At 42.3% G+C, this 24,202-nt stretch overlaps 3 protein-coding genes across 5 annotated transcripts in view; 1 reads left to right on the top strand and 2 right to left on the bottom strand.

The window, feature by feature from the left end:
• Positions 1-10,041, bottom strand: part of LOC115391428 (cat eye syndrome critical region protein 2-like) — a 36,918-nt gene extending 26,877 nt beyond the window's left edge. For both annotated transcript variants that reach the window (XM_030095679.1, XM_030095680.1), the window contains exon 1: positions 9,784-10,041. In XM_030095679.1, coding sequence (XP_029951539.1) covers positions 9,784-9,903 — 120 coding nt within the window. In that variant the 5' untranslated portion in view covers positions 9,904-10,041. The remainder of the gene's footprint in view (positions 1-9,783) is intronic.
• Positions 10,042-12,617: 2,576 nt separating this feature from the next.
• LOC115391429 (mitochondrial glutamate carrier 1-like) lies at positions 12,618-19,531 on the top strand. 2 transcript variants are annotated; one of them, XM_030095682.1, is made up of 10 exons: positions 12,618-12,750; positions 13,819-14,172; positions 14,355-14,477; positions 15,293-15,348; positions 15,590-15,680; positions 15,770-15,885; positions 16,503-16,692; positions 17,084-17,256; positions 17,944-18,019; positions 18,128-19,531. In XM_030095682.1, exons 2-10 carry the CDS (start codon positions 14,153-14,155, stop codon positions 18,267-18,269), a joined length of 987 nt encoding a protein of 328 aa, XP_029951542.1. In that variant the 5' UTR covers positions 12,618-12,750; positions 13,819-14,152; the 3' UTR covers positions 18,270-19,531. The 2 variants fall into 2 exon arrangements, with proteins under 2 accessions (XP_029951542.1, XP_029951543.1); XM_030095683.1 differs by lacking the exons at positions 12,618-12,750; positions 13,819-14,172 and adding an exon at positions 14,227-14,246.
• Positions 19,532-19,552: 21 nt separating this feature from the next.
• On the bottom strand, positions 19,553-23,641 carry LOC115391430 (V-type proton ATPase subunit E 1-like). Its single transcript, XM_030095684.1, has 9 exons — positions 23,462-23,641; positions 23,144-23,209; positions 22,950-23,059; positions 21,950-22,016; positions 21,532-21,621; positions 21,373-21,441; positions 21,169-21,263; positions 20,942-21,029; positions 19,553-19,938 (listed from the first exon to the last, which is right to left on the bottom strand). The coding sequence occupies exons 1-9, from the start codon at positions 23,492-23,494 to the stop codon at positions 19,876-19,878; spliced, it is 681 nt and encodes a 226-aa protein (XP_029951544.1). The 5' UTR covers positions 23,495-23,641; the 3' UTR covers positions 19,553-19,875.
• Positions 23,642-24,202: the final 561 nt, after the last annotated feature.

The following is a 24,202-nucleotide window of genomic DNA, read 5'->3' as shown; positions in this document are numbered from 1 at the left end:
AGCAGAGCCTCACACACTTTCACAGTCAGCTTTTAGGAAACTAAATCATCGACTTCCTTGTATAAAGCTGAGCTTCCTGATTCAGCTAACATCCCAGTGGACGCACATAGTCATGCTCATGTTTACACACAGAGGGACTGGAGAGCGTGACTGTAAAAGGCAAGGGAAGTCTGAATTAAAGCTAAACTTACGATTGATGACCCCCCCACCCCCAATCAAATATTTTATAGCCATTGATTATAAATCTAGCATTGTTTTGAAATGTCATATGTAACAAAAGACATCAGGGGACACAGCACCTAACCTCTTTGAAGTCAGCTGGCGGTGTCAAGGTCCTGACATTGTGAAACAACATAGCAATGGCACCCAAGGCACTTTGACCATGTTCACACCAACACTGGCACTTGGATGAGATAACCCAGCCCTCTAATCATTTAAATGCAGCCAGCCTGGAAACAACAGCAGTGAGCAAGGCAGTGGGTGGATTTATGGTTGTTTATGCATGTGGATGGAGCATGTGCATGTGTGGTAGATGACAGTAGGGGGAATAATTAACTGTCAATTAGATGTACAACTGTGTTAAGGTTATTATGTTAAGTGTCACAATATCTTCAGCTTATAATTGGAAACTATTGTAATTGGTGAAACGTGTGCTTTGGTAGTTGACAAGTACTTTTACACACCACTGGCCTTCCTGGATTGTAAATTAATTTTCACTGATTGGATACGCCCAAACTGATGAAACCTGTTGCATTTTTAATAAGGGGTAAAACACTAACCATGTAAAGTTTTACACGGGGGGTTTAAATGCTCAGGCAGAAATCTTAATTTAATTTTTGGCCTCCTGCAATCCATGTTGGTCCGGCCAGAGTGCCAGTTTGCACCTCGGGAAAGCCCACAGATGAAAGTCTATCCCCTCTGTGTTTTTCCTTTTGCCAACTCAGTATTGTCCCAAAAATGTTTTCTGATTTTTGGAAGAAAATCCCTAAAGTTAACATGCACCTTTTATAGTCCATGGTGCTTTCCTCGCCTAGCGTATTTATCACCATTATGTTTCAACCTACACCCTCCATAAAGTTACATCACACTCAATCACTCATAAACACACACACAGCAGCACAACAGAGACTTTCAAGCTACACACATGCATCCCAATGGAATGAATGAGTCCTGTTTTGGTGACGTTCTCATCACGTAGTCTCCTTGTGAATTTTCTCATCCCTGCTTCACAACAACCGCAAGGATACAGAGCAAAAAAAGCAAAACTGAAGGGATGCAGAACCCAGACTGGAGACAGAGAGAAGGAACCATGGGGAGCTTCAACAATGGAGCTGGCAGAAAAAAAACAGTGTATGTGCCCCTCTACCTCCCCCCTGAGCACACACTCCCCATGTGAAACCATCTGATGCATGTACTGCTGCTCTCACTTGTCAATCACAACTGGGGGAGGGGCAGCTGCCTCTTACAAAGCCCCCCTCGCAGTGCATTCTAGAGAGGGCATTAAAAAAGACGTGCAAAAGGGTTCTTGATCTCTGAGTGGTACTCATGGAGTGTGAAAAAGTTTTGAAGGCATTATGTGTCGCCTGATCTGGAAAGGAAAATGTCAGAGGTTGCTGTGTGCAAGGATGTAAGAAGGGCTGAGCTAGGGATGTGCCAGTGGGTGGGACGGGGACTAGAAAGGAAAAGGGATGTGAGGGATAAATCAACGGTATAGATTTGGAGTGAGAATGGATCATTGTTGATTTGTGTGGTGGATGAAATCATCTCCTTGGAAATGACAAAGAAGGAAAATCAGCTTGAGGTTGACAATCAACACTGTCACCAGTCTGTGATCTCTGCTCATGACCACAGCAAAAACACTTCTACTCCTGGAAAAATCCACTATTTTCCTCCTTCATTTGCTTGTTCCAGTGATGTCCTGCCACACTTCAGTCTAAACATGTTTGTCACTAATATACAAGCAGCTCCTTCGATGCCAGATTGGCAACATTATTGGCACACATTTGCAGTTGCACTGTAGAAAAAGTGGAAATCAGGGGGGTGTGCGTCTATCTGAAGTTGGGCCATGATGAAGCGACACTTAAGCCTCCATCCGATCCCCCTCCCCCGTTAATCCATTTGCTTTCAAGACAACAGAAACAAGGACATGCTTACAGGCAGTCTGCTCTCACTTATTTACCAGATCTAATAGGACTAAATCTTGTTTTACAATCACAGTGGGCGCTTTTCAAAAAACACTGGAGCCCCCTCCACAAAACGACTGCGGTGGCAGCAACTAGCACCCAGCCTGAGTGAAGAGCCTCCACCCTCCAGGGGGAACGGAAAGAAAGAACCACCATCTGGGGTTTAGTCATGGTGATGCCAGGGGCTGGGGCGCCGTGACAGGGAGACTACTGGGGCTCGAGAAGGGGATGGGGCAGAGGGGCTGCTGCTGGGTACGTGACAGAGGTACAAGTGATGGCAATCACAAAGGCAGACGTGGAAAGGTGAAGAGACGACAGATGCATAATTGGAGAGGTTGTTATGGCAAGAAGCTGCCTGAAATAAGTAGAGGATGAAATGGATGATAATTCCTAATGAAAAGACAGCAAATCTGAGAGACTGAATTGCAATCAGTCAGTATTTTATCTCATGAAAGAGCAGAATGTACTACAATCAGATCCTTTATGCCACCTCAAAACTTAAAAGCTCATTCACTGAGGACCAGTTCTTCATTTCCAAAAGATTCTCATCATACGAGCAACAAAACTGCTAACATGCGGATTTGTTTGGTACCGCTTAACAGTTTGAACAACACATCCAGGAAAGCAGCAGATAGAACGTTTTTGTGTCCATGCGGGGTGTGTTCAGGGACACGAGGTGACTGTAGGTCACTGCCTTTTGGAAATGCTCAGTGCCCGGTGGCTTCCGTTGTGTATGTAAAATAGAGAAAAATAGACTCAGTGGCTGACAGGTTGGGTTGTGGCTTAACCCATGCAAAAACACCATGAAGAAATGACATGAGCTGAACAATGTGCTCAGATGGAAGTCAGTCTGGCTTTAAGGTGGACGCCAGGATATTAACGTCAAGATGCCTGGGTAGAACACATTTTGATGTCAAGAGTAAAAGGATGAAAGCTTGGTGAGACATTTGATGCACACCCACAGAGGCTATTAAGACATCCATTCACGTCGATGTTAGGTGTGGTCATGTTGGCAAATACGTGATGACATGAACTTCTCAAGCTATTAGCAATAACCGGTGCAACAAAACAAACTGGAAAGCGCGGTAGGTGTACGGTTTGTGCACACCTACATCGGCTTCAAAAGAAATTTAATTTGAAGGGAAAACACCTATGCAGGAAGACTGTAGGCAAGACGGAGTAAAAACGCCAGGTTACACGGAGAAACACAGCAATTTTTAAAGCAAAAAAATACTTTAGATTAATGAAAACAGACATACTGGCAGAGATGGACACATCATAAACAAAAGTGGGTTTATAGCTGTAAACCTCAAACATCAGTGTTTTGCTTATTGTTCAGAAGCTAGAGGTCACAGAGATGGAGGAGAGTCAGAAGTTGAAGTGAGTGTGTCAAGCAAAGCAATTCAAATATAGGCTACCAATGAAAAAAAAAAAAAAAAAAGTACACAGTGCTGCACAACTCTCCAGCTAATCAGGCCCTGAAGTGAGTATGAATGTTGGATCATTGGTTCAATGCACAGACATAACTGGAAGTCGTGAACCCTCTGCCTCCATGCCTTCGCCATGGCAGTCATCATAGAGGCGTGGAGCGAGTGGGTTCTGATGAAATCTACCTACTGAACACAGCACAAGCTTTTTGTGTGTTCGAAAGACAATCAGTAGATGTACTTCAATGAAGCTCTTTGCTTCGAGCCATCATCCAGACAGCAAAACCAAAGAAACGATCAAACTCAAACCATATGGAAACAAAAATAATAATAATAATAATATTATGTCCACTGACACGACAAAGCGGCAGCCTACCTGCACTGGAAGATCTGCAAGGAATACAACATGAAGACAGCTGATAAGTGGTACGAACACCAACCCAACACCGTCACCGAGAACAACGAGATCACCATCCTATGGGACATGCCCATCCAGACAGACAGAGAGATCAAAGCGAATAGGCCAGATATCATCATCAAGCATAAAATGAAGAAGGAATGCATCCTCATAGACATGGCCATACCATCTGAAAGCAACACCTCTGTCAAGGTAACAGAAAAGCTGTCGAAATACAAGGACCTGGAAATCGAGATCAATAGGATGTGGGGAACAAAGACCACAACAATACCAGTGGTCATCGGAGCTCTTGGACTTGTGAAGAAGGTATTAGAGAAATACACCGACAAGATCCCTGGCAACATCAACGTCCAAGAAGTCCAGAAGATAGCCCTCCTCGGAACAGCACACATACTACGGAGGGTTCTATCAATCAAGTAGAAAGTAACAGCTACCCTTTAGCGCCTCAGGACCATTGTTTGGACCCGGCTCTCTAGGATGTAAAGAAGGATGCATAAAGAACATATAATAATAATATTTATAATGAAGCAACACTGTAATCATCATCATTAAAAGCCTATCTGGTTCAAAACAAGTTAAACTAAGTGATATAAAGTATTATTTAAAAAGCTGTAACTGTTGTATACGTGGAACAGCAACCAATACAGCTTGAAGTGTGGGCAATTAAGACAAGGCTGTCAAGTGGTGATAAATTACCCACTTAATGTTTTGATAATATAAATCAATTCATATGACAGGTGAATCTTGCTTGGGTGCTGCACCTCTTTGAATCAGGACAAACAGGTCTACTCTGCAATCTTTTGACACGGTGGCAGAGTATTTCTGCAAAATTGTTCAAATGATTGAACAAAATTTGATTTGGAACATCTAATGCTACAACGTAACCTTTTTCTTTCAATAGTTTCACAATTTAACAAGAATCTAGTGATAGTTACTAAAAATTGGAGATGAAAAGGTACACTAAAACATGTGAGAGTAATTGATTAACTTGGAAGAGCAATACCATGTCATTTATTTTGTACAATGATGGAAAAAAAAACCACAGTATGGAAAATACAAGATCAAATTCATGAATACAGTGACAGGCCACTGATAAAGATACATGAAATAAAGGCATGACAAAGTGCCAAACAGGCTGCCAGCAGAGCACGGACTGACAAGAGAACGAGAACAGAGGTCTTTGGCATGGACGACCATGTCTGGCAATGAGGATGGAGGAACAGAAGCCTGCGGTGTCTGCTGGCTGTAGGATTTCAGGCATCACTTCACAGATACGAAGCCAAGAAACTCGGCATAAGCCACAGAGACAAAAAGCCAGGCAAAGTGGACAGCCATGTTGACCCTGGGCTGCCTTTAGTGCACGTCCTACTAATGCACTTTTGCTTCCACGCCGTCTTGCGCTCCATCTCGAGGACACTTTTCTCTACTTCCCCTCTTTTCCCCTTTTCCCTCCCACTCAAGCTCTCCATCTCTCCCACTCAACTCCCTCGTCCACACACACGTATACACACAGCCTTTTCTTTCCAGCTTGCTTCCTGTAACAGAGGAAAGTGGAAACCAGTGACAGTGAAGTGTATCAGCCCAGGAACAATGCGCAAGGGGCTGTTTTGTAAGGCTAGCCAAGGAAACAGGGGGTAGACTCCATTATCACTGACCAGCACCATAGAAAGAAAAGAGCTGCCACAGCTGAACTGCAGCAGCGCTATCCAAGTGGACCACAGAGTTTGTTAGTATCGGGCGTTTCACAAGGAGCCCACAACACTGAGATTCCATATGTGGGATTTATTACTGAACTATCTACTTTGACCAAAAGAAACAGGTGTTTCAGCAACAGCATAGAGCAGAACTTATGTATCAGGTGTTCGGATAGGGCTGGCTGCATTCATTTTCATAGCATGAGATTCTCACACATTTCACATTCATCAAGTGTTTAGAGGTGAAAGAGTGGAAAGGCTTGACACTGATCTATTCCAGCTCCTAACTAAATATAAAAAAATATGTCACTTTCGATGCTCAAAATCCAATAGTGAGCTGTCAATGAAAGGTCTCCTTGGCATTAACTAATTTGTCAAAAAAAAAAAAAGAAAAACTGATATGAATTCAGAGAGAGAAAACTTCAATTTCCATGCGTTTTCCGGGGGTGTATCCGAGACATAACAAAACCTGTGAAAAATTAAAGTTGTTTCACTATTTTCTTTCTGCGTGTGTTGATCGTCAAAGGCCTGAACAATATTCTGTAAGATGATCACAGACTTTGGATTCTGTACAGCAGTGACCAGTCTTGTCATTCATATTACAAAGAGGCATGAAAGATTTTTTTTCCAAAGGAAATACTTAACAGAGCCACAAAGTGGTGAACTGGTCAAAGCGTGAACGATCCCAGGACAACCTAATTCAAGCCTTGTGCATTTAAATATAGTTAGCAACTCTGGCTTGTAGGTGTGTGTGTGTGTGTGTGTGTGTGTGTGTGTGTGTGTGTGTGTGTGTGTGTGTGTGTGTGTGTGTGTTAAGGGTAAAGAAAATAGATATGGATAACACAGATCTGTCAAGATGGGACGGGCGGATCAATACCTAAAAGCAGTGTCATGCAGAGGTGCTCAGGTCATACTGACCCCTGCTCACTGGAGGCACGCAGTAGCAAAGATGGACACAGGATAACGGCAGCTATGTCCACAGTGAATGACTGATAGGGTTAAGAAAGTAAAGAACGGAATTGAGTAAGCTCACTCAACACACCGCACTCCATCATGTCCGATGACACTGCAGAGACTGGCTGCCCCCTTATTCACCCACCCCTTTAGTACTTGGGTAATTCAACCCTTATATCCAGGGATAGGATCGCAAGTTAAGCTGACTCAGATCACAAAATCAAATGCTCACACGCAGTGAAAAGCGTCACGAAGGAGGGGGGGGGGTCGTTTTTAGATAATTACCCACAATTAGGTTTAATGTTTTGCCAAAAGTCAAATGTAATTGTTATTTATGCAACCATAAGTGGGTCATTAATTTTCAGCACCCCTGACAAAAAAACAAGTCCAGACAGAGGGGAGAGGCAAATGATAATGTGTCCAAATGCCTACATGTGCTGAGAGTGCCCTGGCCAGCTTGTCTTGTTGCTGCAATGTAGCGTTAAGCAAAACAAGCCTGTCTGCATGACAAGTTTCCTCTTATTTCGACAACACAAAGTCCTCAGAGAGCAAACACAGTGGAACCAAAGGTCCAAACAGCAGAAGTCAGTCTGAATATTTCAGTTTGCAGCACCACAGTAGCAAAATAACATGAACCAGCCCGATAAGCAAGGACTGTGCTAATTGAATTTCTAGGGATCTCATCTTCAAAGTGCAGTAACTTTGTAAAGAACCTTTTTGCTAGTATTTCCAACAGTTGAATCGTTTTGATTTAGCCAGAATAATTATTTGTAATTTGTGAAAATGGCATCTACCCATAAGCTCACTTTAAATACTAAATGGTAGGGTGCAAACGGAGGTCAACCTTTACACAAGGCTAAGTGCTCCACAGACTTGAGATGAGCAGCTGTGAGCTTTGAAAAATGCCATGAAAAGATGAAAATAATCACCCACAATGTGAGCACAAATAGGCTAATTCAACAATAAATTCCAAGAAAAACTTCTGATTATATACTACTAACAAGCATTAATTTTAACAGGTTAGAATAGGTGAAGAGTTGTTAAAGATTTTTAATTGTGTATACACTATCAAAATTCAAGCACAACAAATAAACTGTGCATAAAAAATATAACTAGACATTACTCTTTCCATGTGGCTGTCTCAAGATTCAAATAAATAAATAAAAAGTGTAATGATATTCAATATGTGTTCCTAGCTGTAGTTTGTGATAAAGACATTGAGTTCTAAGTAGGTTTTGTTTAATAAACAATCACTAGCTTAAAACACAGAACAAACTGTTGGTGTTTTTGTCAAGTTGAAGATGGGACCCAGCATTCAGAATAACTTCATGTTACAGTAGAATGAACAGGGGTTAGATAAAAAAAGCATCTGACACACACAAGAAGAGAGCACTCAGCAACATGAGGTTTACTTTCAGTTCTCATAATTAAAAAAAAAGTTAATGTTGCAGATTCAGCACACATAATGGTGCTATGTTTTCATTTAAGGACACATACAGTGAACTAGCTTTGAATCCAGAACCAAATATTACCATTCTTATAAATGCATCTGCAGACAATTAGTATGAAATTGTAATCCAAACATTTATTTAAATTGATCTGAGGGGTGTAGCAGGATATCTGAGCTGCTCTGTGGTGTGTTTCAATACAACGACACCATTCACCCAGGGTTACAACAGCACCATCCTCCTGTTCAAGCTGAAAGGCTCGGGCCACGTTTAGTCCGCAGGAGCACTTGTAAAGTTAAAATTAGACGGCTCAACCTGTGAAATCCCTGGATCTACATAACTTCTCGTTAGCTTCGTGGTAATAATGAAACAAACAGCCCCGGTCTCCGGGCGGGCCGAAGGAACAAAGCAAGCAGCAGCACAACATTTTCAACTTTCATGTAAACTGGGCGCAACGCGATCCCCCATCTGGCTCGCACTTCGTTTAACAACAAAGCCCGATGCGTACGTGTTTCTCTCCCCGGAGGGGGTGGGGATGGGCGGCTGGCTGCCTGGATGGCTGACTGATGGAGGCTGTTGATGCGTGATGTTGACCCCACCAGTTTCTTTAAAGTCCCATCATTCCTCGACAAGCTGAGCCATCTTCATCAAACCCGGTGTGGGGTTGATACGGTGGGGCAATATTTGACTTTGCAGTGTTTTCAAACCATAAGAGCCGGCTCGAATCGAGTGATAAAGTTCAATTATGTAATAGTGGTGTAATAAATTTGAGTCGGATATCACGTTGAGGCTGGGTTTCCACCTTGGCGGTGTACTGTAGCCGATTTTCTGTGTAAACAAACGTTTAAATCCTCGTTTTTTGAAGCAATATGGGACTTGGGCGAGCAAACAATGCCTCCACAGCATCTGCGTCCCTATGGCTACCCAAGCCAGATGGCTTTCCAAGACAATAAACTCAAACCTCACGCCGTGAACTTAACTTCATGTGACAGAAAAAACATGAAAAAACATACACGGTGGCACGGCTCACATCAAAACAATATACTACTGCACGACTTCAGCCCAAAAGACTGAATATTAGCCAGTTAAGTGTAATCCAAACAATGTTTTATGGGAATATAAACGCCATTCAATGATGTAATCCGAACAGACTACCTCAGATTAAGTTATTTTTTGAGGGGTGGGCGGAGGGGAGGTAAATAATCTGGCACACAGTCGCTCGCAAACATAAACACGACCCCGGGCAAAATGAAAACAAACGAGAGAGGCACATGGTGGAAGAGGAGCTCCGTTCTAAAGTTACCACGGTTCAAGAGAGCATCACCGCACGCGCAGCAACACGTACAAAATACACCTGGCCGCTCGACCGGCTGGAAGTTTCTATCAGTCAGTTTTAAACTTTTGTCGGAACGGCAATTAGCCCCCACAGCTAACTTTAGCTTAGCTAACGAGCTCGCTGGGTGGTTACCTAACAGGATTGCCTTAGTAACCGTACAGCACGAGAACTTCACGGAACAGCGTTAAGCTGGTTAACCGCATAACTAGTTCCACCGGCTGCGCGAGACACACGCCGCACACGAAAAAGCTGACACAAACAACTTTTCATTTCCGCAAGCAAACACATTCAAGCCACTTTCGAGAGTCGTGATTTTAGTTTACCTCTATTTCAAAGTCGGGAAGGTTGAACGCGGTCCTGAACAGCGAGCAGAAGTGGGCTATGGCGGGGACTTCCCACCAGGACTGGATCTCTTCCACAGAAACTGTACATCCCCGGGACATTTTCGGGCCGGAAGACTTGTGTAGCGTTTTGTTCTCACATTAGAAAGTAGTTTCTTCAGCGACTTATAACGCCTCCGTAACATTACAAAGAGGGAAAAAGTTGTGACCGCAGTCCTGTCGGGATAGTTGCCATTGCGATCCGGGGAGCGTTACAATCTGTTTCAATCAGAGTCTCACCGGAGCTGAACAGATGGGGAGGGTCATACCATTCCGTCACAAAATGGGGTGGCCTAGATTACCTAGCGCGATGTTTAGGGCAATATTTCAATACAAATCATCCATACACTATCAAAATATAATTATTTACACTAATAATAAATAATTCCAGTCGACGCTTGACATTTTTGTTTTATATTTATTGTTTTGGCAAAAGGTATATTTTCAAAATCACCCATCTCCATAACAATGCGCCCGGTGTTTAAAGGGAACTACTGTGACCGATAAATGAGTGAAAACTACAGTAAAAGCAGGCATGAGTCAGGAAAAGTTTGATTTCATCCCGAATTTAGTAATCACTATTTGATACATTTTTTTTCGTTCTTATTGCTGAGTAAAGGGGCGAGTTGCTCATTGCTTAGTTTTATTTTATTTTTTTTCCATCACACTTAATTTACTTTAATGACCATATTTGAAAATCCCCTGAAGTATCACTCAGATCTTTATCAAGAGATACAGTGACCTCCCTGGTGTGTTGATCTCTCGTAAACAACACTACAGTGGTAGTTTAAATAGACAACACTGGGGCTCCCCCCATCGTAATGCTTGAAACAGTGCAGGCGACAGTGTGGGAACACACACTTTTCAGTATACACTGCGCAACCTCTTGCACAACTCAACTTTTTTGAGTTCTTATTTGCTGCAAGAGGAAATGCAGGAAGTGAAATGCTTATCTCACAGCGTCAGCATTTATCAGTATAAGAGATTTTTGAAAAATTTACTCAGAGTGCAAACGTGAAAAAAATTGTCTGCAATGTCGCACTTTGGCCTAAAGATGGTGCAAGAGGAACACTTTGAATTGTCCAATGTTCAGAATGTCCCTAGGTTTGCAGGACCCGTTTGAGGCAGTGTTGAGTGTCCAGGTTTGTTCCTCATCCTGATGCAGAGACACATGCACATATGCATATGACACATAATGCACAGTACACACATCACCTGAATGAATCCCGCTGGGAGGGAAGTCTTGTGCTCCAACTGGGAGGGAAGTCTTTTGCTCCAACTGGGAGGGAAGTCTTTTGCTCCAACACACAAAAACTTTCACTCCGTTATAACATTAAGCTCATCCCCATTGTTTCACAGTACAACCGATGCTGCAATAAATGCTGGAAACAATAAAACTTGGAAAAAAGGTGTTTCTTTGGCAGCATAATTTCAGTGAAACAGTGTAATAGTGTACAGGAAATAATGGCAGGATACAACTACAAATATGTTTGAAATTTTAATCTGTCAAGAACCAAAAGTATTAAGAGCAGGTTTACATCTGGTAACTAAAGACAATTTACAACTTTGAGTCCAGTGCAAACAGCATGAAAATTTGCTGTTGGCAAAAGTCAGACCGAGCAACATTATAAAGATGAAGCTCTACACGGAATGGGACAAAAAATGGCTCGAAATAAATACATCTGCTAATAAAATCTCTGCATGAAAATAGAAATGATTTTTTTTATCATTACAGTGTTTATTTAAACATATATAAACAGACAGTATTACCTTTAATTACAAGACCTGTGACATGTCATACAACCAAAATAGATATTCAACAATTATGCTGGTATCAATACGGTCCATTCGATCACCACAGTGTCACAGCAGTGCAACAAACAAGAAAGCAGTCCCATGACCTCTTAAAGTTCTCAGCATCATTATTGATCTTCGCCAGCACATGTTCACATGATACGATCTCTAATGCTGATTCCATCTAATTCTTAATATCTGGAGTGGATGCACTTTTCCACAGTCTGAAGATCACTCAGGTCGAAGTGATATCTCATATCTTTATCACTGTCAGGTCATATTTTGATATATTGGGAATTTTGAAACAGAATTTTTTTTTTTTAAGTCAGGTTCATGCTACGGCGTCACCAACATCAAGGGCAAAAAGTTTTCCATCCCCATCGCACACAGTGGTAAAGAACTATCTAAAAAAAGTATTAATTATTAACCCATGTAAGAAACTACGATCTGTGCTGATGGTTTTTCACTGCTGACAAGTGAAAGGGTCATTGATGGTAATTGCTTTTCCATCAAGATCAATATATATGTCAATCGATCCCCGTGAAAAACATAGTTTAAGGGTAATGAGTAGTTACTGCAGTGGTCACATGTTCCTTTTGTGTATGTGGATGTCCTTACATAATAGTTTGTACTTCATTTCAATCTTTATATTCTTTCCAAACACAACACTGGATACTCTACTACCAGTAGTAATTGGAAGTCTGAGAACATTTCCGGCATTAAGCGAGTGTGGAGGTATTATGTAATACTAGGGATGTTGAATAGGGAGCTCATTACTGATGGGAGAATTCTTCCTTCTTCTTTTTATAGTATTAAAAAATAAAACACACTGGTCATAACTGTGCAGTATTTGTCATGCATATGCTAGAATTCTCAAGAAAGAGCTGATGCAGAGTTGTTTTAGTGCAGATCTAAGTTGCTGGGGCTGTGTCTACAGAGAGTCACCGGGAGAGGGAGGGACTTAGGCTGCAGGACAATGCTGGTGTTTGTGCAACGGCCCCTGAGTGGCGGCTGGCTCTCTCAGATCGCTCTCGCTTGGCTACCAGTGCTGCATGCATTGTTGAAGTGAAAGGAAAGTGGACAGCTTGATCCTGCCTGTGGGATGCATCGACAGAGGTAAGACTGCTGTTCCCCACCGCTACGTCTCTGTGATGTGTTAAAAGAAATATTTTTTCTCTAAGCCGCCTCATGAGGCTTGTGCTGTGCGAACTCTTATGTGCAGTTTTGGGGGAAGCCGGAGGTGGCTTTGGGGTGAGACACTCTTCTCTGTGTTTTGGCAGGGTCACTACAGTGTGTCAATGGAGCTGAAAGAGAGTTTCTCAGAAAGGGGCTCAGTGAAAGGCATGTGTAGAATGTGTGGTAGGCTCCAGCATTGGAAAAGACAGAGTTTAGAAACAAAAAAATAAAGACACTTTGATATGAAAGTATCCCTAAGGATACAACGTCCAAATCAGAAAGGACGGACAAGGAAAAAAACTGATTGTTTCAGTTACAGTCAACGGGGAAGACAGGCAAGGACAGAGTGAAGCTTTACAGTGGTAAAAATAGAGACGAGAATGGAGGTGGAGAGATTAAGAGAGAGATTAATTAGGGAGCTGAGGGAAGAGGGAAGTCAGGAAGGGAAAAGGCAGGAAAAGAAAGGACAAAACAGGACATAGTCACGGAAAACAGGAGCTCAATGTTTGTGGACCGTTTCTGGGAAAAATTGCATCATCTTTTATACTTCTTGATACAAACTGCTATAAGTCCAGAATCAAAGGAAATTCATCAGAGGGTTTTTCATCCCTCTTTCAGTTCTCTTTATCAATTCTTAGTAATTGCTGGATAGAAAATGCATAAAAAGAACACAGATAAGCTCCTAATTTTCAGTTCGGCCCTCCTTGCTAGATCAAATGCTCTTATCCCTTTTAGCTGACAGATTAGAGAGACTCAAGATGTTCTGTGTCAGTGTGGTAGCCCCCGGATATTCTGCTATTCACGTTTATGAATGACTACATCTGGACTTTATGAAAACTTGAGATTCAGTGAAAGGTGTGCCAATCCCTCATCACAAAACAAATCCTCTCACTACGATACCAAAGCTTTGTAAATGTCTGTTGTGCGGAACAAAAAAAGAAAATAAAACAGAGAAGCTCTCACTTGTGTGCTTAATCCAGGCTAACTGCGTGTGTTTTGTGTTTTCAGACAGTGGGAGAGAGATCAGGTTTTGACGTGAAGCACAACAAAGCAGAAAGGCTGGCCACAGGACACAGACCCAACAGCGGTGGTTTTGGCCCCAGCAGAAACCAGGGCGTCCACCCCCGCCGCGCCGGAGAGGAGGCGGGTCGTCTCCACCATATTAGAAGAAGCGGCCGTGAGCTGCATTTGTGGCGTGGGTGGGCAGGTGAGGGCTGAGCCGTGGTGACAACCTGTGGCGTCCAGCCGGCGCGTGGTGGGAGAGAGGAGGACGAGAAAGGTGGGGAGGAGTGGGAGGAGCAGGAGGCGGAGGGCCTGAGCGTGGAGCCCGGACACCAGCAGGATGGGGGAGAAGAAAGTTAGGTGAGTGTCTTCGTCCCGTTTGTTCAGCTGAATCATGAGCAGCTGTGTCGATGTTGGTCTTTCACCTTCTCATTGTGAGTTAAAGCTGCTCTTCATGCGCACAATTTATTGACCTCTTTGTCCACGAATGTGATGTGAATGCGTAAATGGGTCTGTGCGTGTCTATGTTGATCCCTTCGCAGTCTCCCCGCTAAGCTGATTAATGGGGGCGTGGCAGGCCTGGTTGGTGTGACATGTGTATTTCCTATTGACCTGGCCAAGACCCGCCTACAGAACCAGCAGGGCATCCAAGTCTACAAAGGAATGTGAGCGAGACCTCCCTGAGCACAGCGAATATGCTACTGTGATTGATCTGTCATGTATAACAACTTTATATTGACAAACGTCAAGAGCAGTTAGAGTAAATACAAAAGTTTTCCAAATACACGAGTCTCCCTGGTTATAGAGAGTCTCTTGGTTAGAGACACTGCCTTACCACAGTTCACATATTTTTCTTCTGAATCAGAGGGTGGTGATCAAAACAAGATTTTACCATACTTGGGTTCATGTGATTTCATGAAAAACTCAGCCGTGGGTGTATGTTTACACGGGCAGCAATAGAAACTGTCCACCAACAAAACCGACTCACTCAAAACCTCACAAAGTTTCAGATTATTCCTCTGAAATACTTTTATATTCTATGAGGGCATTTAGCGACAAAGTTTAGATGATGAGACCTGCGTTCTGTGTCCTTAAAGGACACCATGACTCTCAAGTTGGAACTGCTCACATCTGGTTTGAATCGGTTTTCCTGGATTATTTGGGTGCAGCCAAACAGCTCAGAAGCTTGTGGTTTTTCCACTGCCAGTTTAAAACAGAAAAAAAAAAGAAAACTCTGGAAAACCCAGCCCTTCAAGGCACAGTAACAAGCTTAGGTTTTTTTTCCTTTTACACACTGGCCTGTATGTAGTTCATCATAGGAATAACAGGATGATGGTTGCTAACAGAAATGTAGCTTATTGTGATCCAACCCTGTTAGAGGAGTTAAAGTTGAGAGATAAATTTGGTATCATTAATGACATGACTAAATGAGAACTTTTTAAGTAAAAATATTCTGTTTTTTGTATTGCTGTCTTTAAAGGCTTGATTGTCTGGCAAAAACAGTCCGCTCCGAGGGCTATTTTGGATGCTACAGAGGTAATCTTTGCATTTCTAATCTCTGTGAACAGCAACTCTACCACTGCAAATGTAATCTCACCACCTACGCTGTTGTTTTCCTCCCCGTGAGCCTTAAATCTTTTTATCATGATAACTCGTGTCTACTACTATTAGTCAGTGGTGGGGGTGAGCCCTAAGCTGCCGTTTAGGTTAGTTCTATTTGCGGGCCTGGGTGGAAACAGTTGTGTGTCAGTCTCATTAGCCTGTTTGTCCTCCTCAGGTGCAGCAGTGAACCTCACGCTAGTCACACCAGAGAAAGCCATTAAACTCGCAGCCAATGACGTGTTCCGGCAGAAGCTCTCCAAGGATGGGTAATCACATTTTAGCCCTCGCAAAAACAACCAAACAAAAAAAAAAAAACCCTGCAGCAGGTTGACTGTGCGTCTGCTCCTGTGTCCAGGCATTTGCCCCTGTGGGGGGAGGTCCTGGCTGGCTGTGGGGCTGGAACTTGTCAGGTAGTCGTCACCACGCCCATGGAGATGCTCAAGATCCAGCTGCAGGATGCAGGAAGACTCGGTGAGTCGTCCGCCGGGATCGATGTGTTGATCACGAAGTTTTTTCTGAATATTTTGTGTAAATCGATATGTAATAGTAACCCGAGAAGGTCATCTAGATGGAGCTCCAGAATTTGCAGCATAGATTAATTAAGGCCAAAACCGGGCAACAAGAAGCTCCAATTCTGCCTGCCACACCACCAAATTGTACAAATTTAAAAGACGACATAGATTTGTGGAAATCTAAATTCTTTAGAGGAGTAATAAGACAACACTGAAAAGTGAGCTGAGACATCAGTGGCACTGCTGCAAAAGATAACGACATAGCATTAGCCTGAAGAGAGCAGGATGAGTTTATAAAAACATGTATATGCAACTATTTTTAGGATATTTCACACCAGAACGTATCAATAAAATTTGTCATATGAGGTAATTGTGAGTTTCTGACATAATTGTTTGGTTTTTCAAAAGAAAAAAAAAAATTCTCATGCACACTCAAGGTAGGTTTACATAGTTTACATAAATTATGAAATGAATGAGAAACTCAATATCTGACAGCTAAATTTCCTTTCATAATCAGAAATATTTGCAGGATTCTGTTCATGTAACATTGTGAGACCGCTTGTCTTTCTCCGCCAGCTGCACAGAGGCCTGTTCCGGCTCCAGCTCAGGCTGCAGCTCCCGGTCCGGCACCGTCATTGGTGGCTCCGCCCCCTCGAGCCCGGGCGACGCCCCCACAGCGGCCCTCAGCCACAGGCATCACTGTGGAGCTGCTGAAAACTCGCGGCCTGGCTGGCCTCTACAGAGGGGCCGGGGCCACCTTAATGAGGTGGGCGGAAAAAAAAATGCACACTCACCCACTGTCCTACAACACGAGACAGAGTTTTTACGTCTTGTTCTGAACTGCTTTGGTCCTTCCATGTAAACAAACAGAAACATACTTTAATTTTTTTCCAGAATTTCATTTTCATTCAATCAGAAAACCATCAGCTCCAGAGCTATTCATGACTGAGCCTGGTCTGTGTTTCTTTAACGAGCTGGATGCAGATTGCATAACATACTGTACATATTGCATTTCCTGACGCCTCTGCTAATCAACGCTGATCAATAGATTCCTGCAGCCATGTCTGGCTTCTGTCCTGCACTGCATCCGGTCGATGTCTCAATCCTAATCTAACCTGTGATGGAAAGTATTCATGATATTGTTTTGCATTTTGCAGAGATGTCCCTTTCTCGATGATTTACTTCCCGCTGTTTGCCAACCTCAACGCGCTGGGCCGGGAGAGCGCCGGCGGCCAGGCGGACGTGCAGGCCCAGGCGCCGTTCTGGCAGTCTTTCATTGCAGGCTGCTCTGCCGGGTCGGTGGCGGCTGTGGCAGTGACGCCGCTGGACGGTGAGTGGACCAACCACACTGAGGAGATGTGAACGACTCCTTCATGCAACTCCAACTCAGACACAGTCTTCTAACGCTTCATTCTGATTCATTCATTCGAGTTTAAGCCAGAAAATGAGTGAAATTTACTACTTATGAGAAAAAGCCAAAGGGAAATTATTCTATATGTAAAATGCACAAGTTACATGTTTTTCCTTCACTTTTATCTAATAATGTACCCAATAATATCAATATAATACTGTATTACTCAGTATATCTGAATACTACCAAATCAATTTAAGATAATAACATAACATCTGAGTTATACAGGCACAATTATTTCAAAATCAAACAATTCAATTAACTAGAATAGCAAGACATTTTTAAATCAACACATGAAGCACGATATATGAAACATTTACTTTTGGATCCACAAAAGCTTCTTTTATCTCATTGCATTGTGTTTACTAGTATTTTCATGAAGACAGGTTTTCTGTCTTCCTCATTTGGGCCATTATCACTTTAGTGACCAGAAGTTCAGAATTTCTAAACTAAATCCAACTGTCCAACATATGAAAGTCACTAATTTACCAAAGAGTCAGTTATTTAAGTGTTGAAGTACTTGTGATTAAATTAGAAAGTTAGACTCATTAGTTTCTAAGTGGAAGTGAAGTAATGACTGTGTCTCCTTGTCTTGAACACTCACAGTAATAAAGACCCGCCTGCAGACCTTGCAGAAAGGTGAGGGTGAAGACACATACAGAGGAATCATTGACTGCACAAGGTGAGACCACAGCCCACCACTGAAGCCGTTCCTCCATTCACCAGAGTAAAGAGCTTCGTAACACTTCCTTTTCCTGTGTCTTTGCATTGTTGTGTCTGTGCTTTGCAGGCGCATCATGACGCGGGAGGGCCCATCAGCATTCCTGAAGGGTGCAACGTGTCGCGCTTTAGTCATCGCGCCTCTTTTTGGCATTGCACAGGGTGTCTACTTCCTCGGGGTCGGGGAGATGGTGCTGGGTTTCATGGGATAGCGGCGCTTCTGGCACCGGCGGCAGCGGCTGCATTGCTTCTGTACAGATATTATGCTGCTTTATTCTGCAGTGAGTGAATGAATGAGACAACTGAGTGAGCAGTGAATACAGAGCGAGGGGAAATAATGGGGCCACAATCCACTAACCAAAGGAAGAGCACTGCTCCCAGTTAATGAAGAGGCTCTATTTACTAACATGTGGACCACTGGGTTCACACTAATCATGTTTCTCTAGGTGACAGCAGGGTGCTTTAGGTTAAACAAGGTCCTGTAAATGCGTGTGATTAGTCTGTGGGTATGAGTCCCAAGCTGTCGCGGCGATCCGAGGGTGTTTGTTTCATTCTGCTCAGAGATCGATGCACGTTGTTTGAGGCTACTCAGGAAAACGGCTCCTGATTCGACTGAGCGGGAAACATCTCCGGTCCTCTCTTCATCTCATGCTGCCTGATCGAGTCAATGCTGGGCGTTCTGTCTCCACTCCATGAGCCCATCATTCAGGCTTCTTGACTTCCTTTCCGCCGACGCATCTCTCCAACCACATCTCAGAGGTTTGAGTTGTAATCCTAAATTCTTTCAGTGAACCGGGTGGCGCTGCCTGTCACTGCCTCTAAGGTTAAAGTTAATCTGATGGTAATGCTTTAATCCCTGTATTAGCATACAATATACCCTAATGCACAGCTCGCTTCCTGCTCAGAGGCTACAGGTGAGGCTGTTACTATCTCTCAGACTTCCGTTTCTCCACAGCTTAGCAGGGTTTAGAGAAAAAAAAACAAAAACAAAAAAAATAAACTGTGAGATGCCTTGGGATGATTTCACTGCTTTGGAACGGTTTTAGAATATGTTGCTTCAAACTGTGTGCGCACAATAACTAAAACATACGCTATTAAAGCCTTATCACTGCTGATAGTCTCCAAGGCATCAAAACTGTAAGTCTTACATGGATCCGGTGGAACTGCGGAGGTGAAATATTGTTTTGGTACTTCAGTCCAACGTAGCGAGGACAGATATGTTTGACCCATGAGGGAGTATGGCACTTTGTACTGCCAATATGTTTTGCCATTACTGGAGCCCACTGGGTGGCACAAAAAAAAAGAAAGGACAAAAAAACTTTTTGCTTTTGTTCTTTGTATTTTTTACATTTTTGATGCAAGACACATTTTTATGTGGTTAGCGTTCTAGGCTACTACTTTCTTCTCATTGTAGAGTGAACATAGCCTGAGTAAACGGTTTGTTTACAAGCTGTAAATAAAAAAAAAAATCCAATGCTGATTTTCCTGTGTTGTGTTTTTTTTTGGTTTGTTTATTGCTTTAAACACTTGCTCAGCATAATTTTCAACACACACAAACACACTCAGTGTATTTGTTTGTAACAACAAAAGGCATCTTTGGCACAATAAAATGTAACAGTTGACCTGAAACTGTTGAAAACAGAAAAAAAAAAGAAATGCCCCTGAGATATAAAGAAGGCTTCATAAAATGTGAAGAGTGGTTAAAAAAAAAAAAAAAAGATGTCCATTGTCTCTCATATCCACAAACCCACTGTTGTGATGCCCGACGGTCACCTTAATGTTCCACCCGTGGCGTTTCCCGTCTCTTCGAGTCCAACACTAATCCAGAAACTTGCGGTTGGTGTTGGCTCCGAACAAGCTCACCCTGATTTCAGGCATCATCTGCAAGTGGGAAGGTGAGAACACAAAAAGGTACAAGTACAGTAAACACAGGCAAACATATCAAAGAGCAATTATGCACTCAATGGACTATTTTTTTTCCAAGCATACGTAGAAATAACTTGCCTTTTTATTAAATCTCAGATTTATTGGTAGAACATGAAACATTGAGACCCCTGAGGTTCTCAGGAGGAAGAGGTTCACTAAAGTGCTCCCAGAATCAGAAAGATTAAGGTGAAGCAGCTTTTAGTTCCAGTGCTCCTGTGGAACAAACTTACTGACACACTCACTTCTTTTAAATCAGGCCTTAAAACTTTATCATTTGCTCAGTTTTTTCAGTCAACAATAGATTTAACTTTTTATTTCTTCATCTTTGCCTGACTAAAGCTTTTCCTTTATTTATGCCTTTCTTGAAAGTCCTGTTTTACTGTATTCCCTTTCTTTCCTTGTAAAGCACTGTGAATGGCCTTGTGTCTGAATGCTGCTTTAGAGATCAATTTGCCTTGCCTTCAGTATCTACTGCTTTGTATATAAAAGGATAAAAATGCTCAAAGAAAAATCCTAAACAAGTACATAATTATTTGAAATGAGATTCTGCCTCCTTATTTAATCACGGTTATGCAACGGGACCAATGCCACCAGATATAAATCGAGTAAATAACTGGAAATGCTCTCTCGTTTCTTCTTTTGGCTGTTGCTTTCCGGCGTCTCCACAGAAGATCATGTGCATGTTTGCCTTGGCACGGCCTTAACTTGGTTGCCAGCCTTGCTCAGGGACTCACGGCAGAGAACAGTCAGCCGTGAGAATCAAACCAGTAAATAACCAATCACAAGCTCTGCTCAAAGCAAGGCACTCTGGCCTGAGAAAATCATTTCACTCCTCACTTCCAGCTCTACATCATTGATCTCATTATGCTTGAGGAGAGGATGGAAAAAAAAAACCCACGTGGGCTGTACTGCCCTCTACAGGCAAAGAGAAGAAACTGCAGCAGAAATGATGAACTACCTGCTGTGCTATAAGCTCCAGCCTGCTCTCCAAAGTGTTGCAGACCTTGATCTTCCCATTGTCGTTGTACAGTTCAACCCCTCCACACCTGTTATAACAAAGGAAGCACAGGAAGAACACATAAGAAAAGCAAAGTCAGCTCAAGTTCACCTTTTTTTATATGCTATAATGACAATATGTTTGTGACAGAAGAGTAAAAGTTGATGAGAAAGCCCATTAAATCTTACACTCCAGATGGGAGAAAACGTTCCTGGTCAATTTTGACAACGATGTTGCTTTTCACTGCGTCTTTGTAGATGGGAATGCTCTTATCGACTGCAGCCTGCCGGGTGATAAAAGCAGTCACGCCAAGCAGTCAGCAATAGAGCAAGAAACAGAAGAGGCAGACTTTCCTTGAATGAGCTGTTGGTTCAATCAGAATTCAGCTTCACCTGGACAACATCTACATCCTGCTGTCGGCACCGGATGGTAACTTTCGGTTCCAGGAGTCGGTAAAATCCCTTCAAAGTAAATTATAAAGCACATTTTTAAAAACACCAAGAAACCAGTCAAGTGTTGAGTGACTTTGTCAACAGCGGAGCGCGTCTCACCTGAAGCACCAGACCCTCTAAAAGCGTAGAGTACTCAGCAGGGTCCTGAGCAACTTCTGCAAGTCTCTGCCGAGCGTCATTTAACAGCTCCTGAGACAGAAACAGAAAGAAAAGTTTAAACATTTGCATATTTTTCTGTTTGGAGCCATACATTCTGTCTAATGGTTATTCATGCTCGTTTGTGAAACATACAAAAGAGAGACAGTTACATGAATAATATTTGTTTTGCCTGAGGAACTATTGCATAAGTAAATGTGGGTTAACTTCTACTGCAGTGGGAGAGAAATGCAACTGAAAAGGAAGAACCTTTAAAGTGTGGCTATGACAAACCAGTGCAATTACCTGATTATACCTGATGCAATCTAAAATTAAAAGGAGCAAAATTTTAATGCATGAAAATTATGTGCAGCTCTCCAACCTTGATCATGTCATCTCGGGCCTTCAGCACCTTCAGCCTCGCTTGGTTCATCAGGTTGGACATCTGACTGTAAGAAGGGAATTATTTGCATAGGTATTTTGTGCATTTTGTGCTACTTTATCGTAAGAATTTTTTTAATTCATTAGAAATTGAATGGAAAAAAATTATAGATGCAGAATTTCCAACCTCAACTCTGTAAATATTGAGCAATAAAAAGAGTCAATAAAGGTCAACAGTTAAATCCAAAGTATTTAAGCAGACATAACACTTGATGACAATATATAAATTAAAAATATCCCCATATCTGAATGTTAGGTGTGACACAATCTTTCCACCTCAGATCCAAGAGACAACATATTAGGTTTACAAAATAAACTATAGTCAAGTTCCCATGTAAAATATGTACACTGGCAATAACATCTGTGAAGCCAGAAAGTTTTTCCCACAGGATCAATAGCTCAATTTAATGTGATTTCTATAGCACCAAAAGCAGCACAGCCGTTTTAAGAATAAAAACACAAAATTCCACAAGTGTTAGCAGAGGAGGTGGTGGGAAAGAAAAACTCTCTTTAACAGGAAGAAACCTCCAGAGCAAGACCTAGAGGAACAGACTTTCTGCAGAACCACATGTGGATGTGATGGCTTTCTGCTGTCTCAGTTTGGGTTAACGGACAGAAGCTGAGGGGTTCTGTTTGTTGGACAGTTTGCAATTTATGCTGCTCATTCTGGGAAAATACTATTTTTCTTTCATATGTGTGATTGAATTTCATTGAAAAAAAAAACAAATCAAAACAAAACAATCTTTATGAAAAAGGGTTAGAGGATAGAGGGAGAGAAAAGGACAGGATGGACAGATAGATTGTGGTAGGGATTCAAACCTTGTTTTGGGTCAGGGGTGGGGATTCTTTGTTCAATTCAGACATAAATCCACTCTCTGTTGTTGAAGTTGCATTTTGTCGTGTGACATGTTTTGCCTCCATCACTAGCAAAAACAACTCACATTTTCTTATGCTGTTCAATCTGCTTCTCCTTCTTCTCGAAGTACTCCATGATCTTGACCCTCTGAGTCTGAACCAGGCGTCCTTTCTCAATGTTGAACTCTTCTTCTGCCTGTAAACAAGTAAAGACCATCAGTCCATCACTAATCAATGAAGGCGGGGTCACGAGACTGGTTGACAGACAGGCTCCAGTTACCTTAGCATGAATCTCTTCCACTTTCTCACTGGCCTCTTGCTCAATGAAGGCCATCATGTGTTTAATCTGTCACAAGAGACAAACAGGAAGGGCTCTGTCAAAACATGTCCCACCACCCTAGTTTATAGTTTCAGGTTATTCACACCCAAATGCACAAATATGGAAGTTTAGTTTACTGTCGAGCGCTAAAACGTGAAGAAGTAAGAAAACAGCTGGAGGTTTTTGGTCCTTTAGCCAGAGATAAGAAGTGTTGACATGAGGTGAAAAAGTCACAGACATACACACAGTCGTGCTAAAAGTGAACTCCGTCGACTTTACCTGTTTCTGTACGTCTGCGTCGGTGAGCGCCATGTCGACTGTTATAACAACAACAACAACAACAGCAACAACAAAAGTCTTCTTTAACCACTCGAAAAGTTCGCAAGAGACCCAGAAATGCAACCGCTAGAGAAGGAAACGCACACACTTTCGAAAAACACACTTCTGACTTTCTGGTCGAGCTCGTAAGCGGCAGCGCAACTCGGAATTCAACTTCCGGTTGTGACTTTCAAAATAACACACCTGTTTTTTTTAAGAAAAATAATTAAAATGAAAACAAAAACTGTTTTGTGTAGTTTCGTGTTTTATAGGAACACAGGTGAGTACTAGGTTCTTCTGTTTATCACCAGTAAGATATTTAGACCATTCTTAACAATATGAGGATTTTTTTTCCAGAGCCGGAAACACATTTCAACTTCAAAGTAAAGCCGACACACCTCAGTGTATCCAAATGTGTAAAACGTTTTATTATTTTATTAACAGTCTTAACCATGTGGTAGTGTTAGTCCTTGACTAGGGCCACGTGTTGGAGCAGTGGCTAGCACTCCTGCCTCACAGTGACAATTTCATGGGTTGAAGTACTAATTGGGCCTTTTTGTGAAGCCTTTGCATGTTCTCATGCATGCATAGGTTTCCTCTGGTTACTCCAGTTTCCTTCCAAAATGCAAAACATGCATACGAGATTAACCGGTGACCTTAAATTGCCTATGTGTAAATGCAAGTGTGTGTGTGTGTGTGTAT

This window comes from Salarias fasciatus, chromosome 7 (assembly GCF_902148845.1).
Source record: "Salarias fasciatus chromosome 7, fSalaFa1.1, whole genome shotgun sequence".
Classification (NCBI taxonomy): Eukaryota; Metazoa; Chordata; class Actinopteri; order Blenniiformes; family Blenniidae; genus Salarias; species Salarias fasciatus.
The sequence above is the reverse complement of the archived record's forward strand: the minus strand, read 5'-3'. Positions and strand labels throughout refer to the sequence as shown.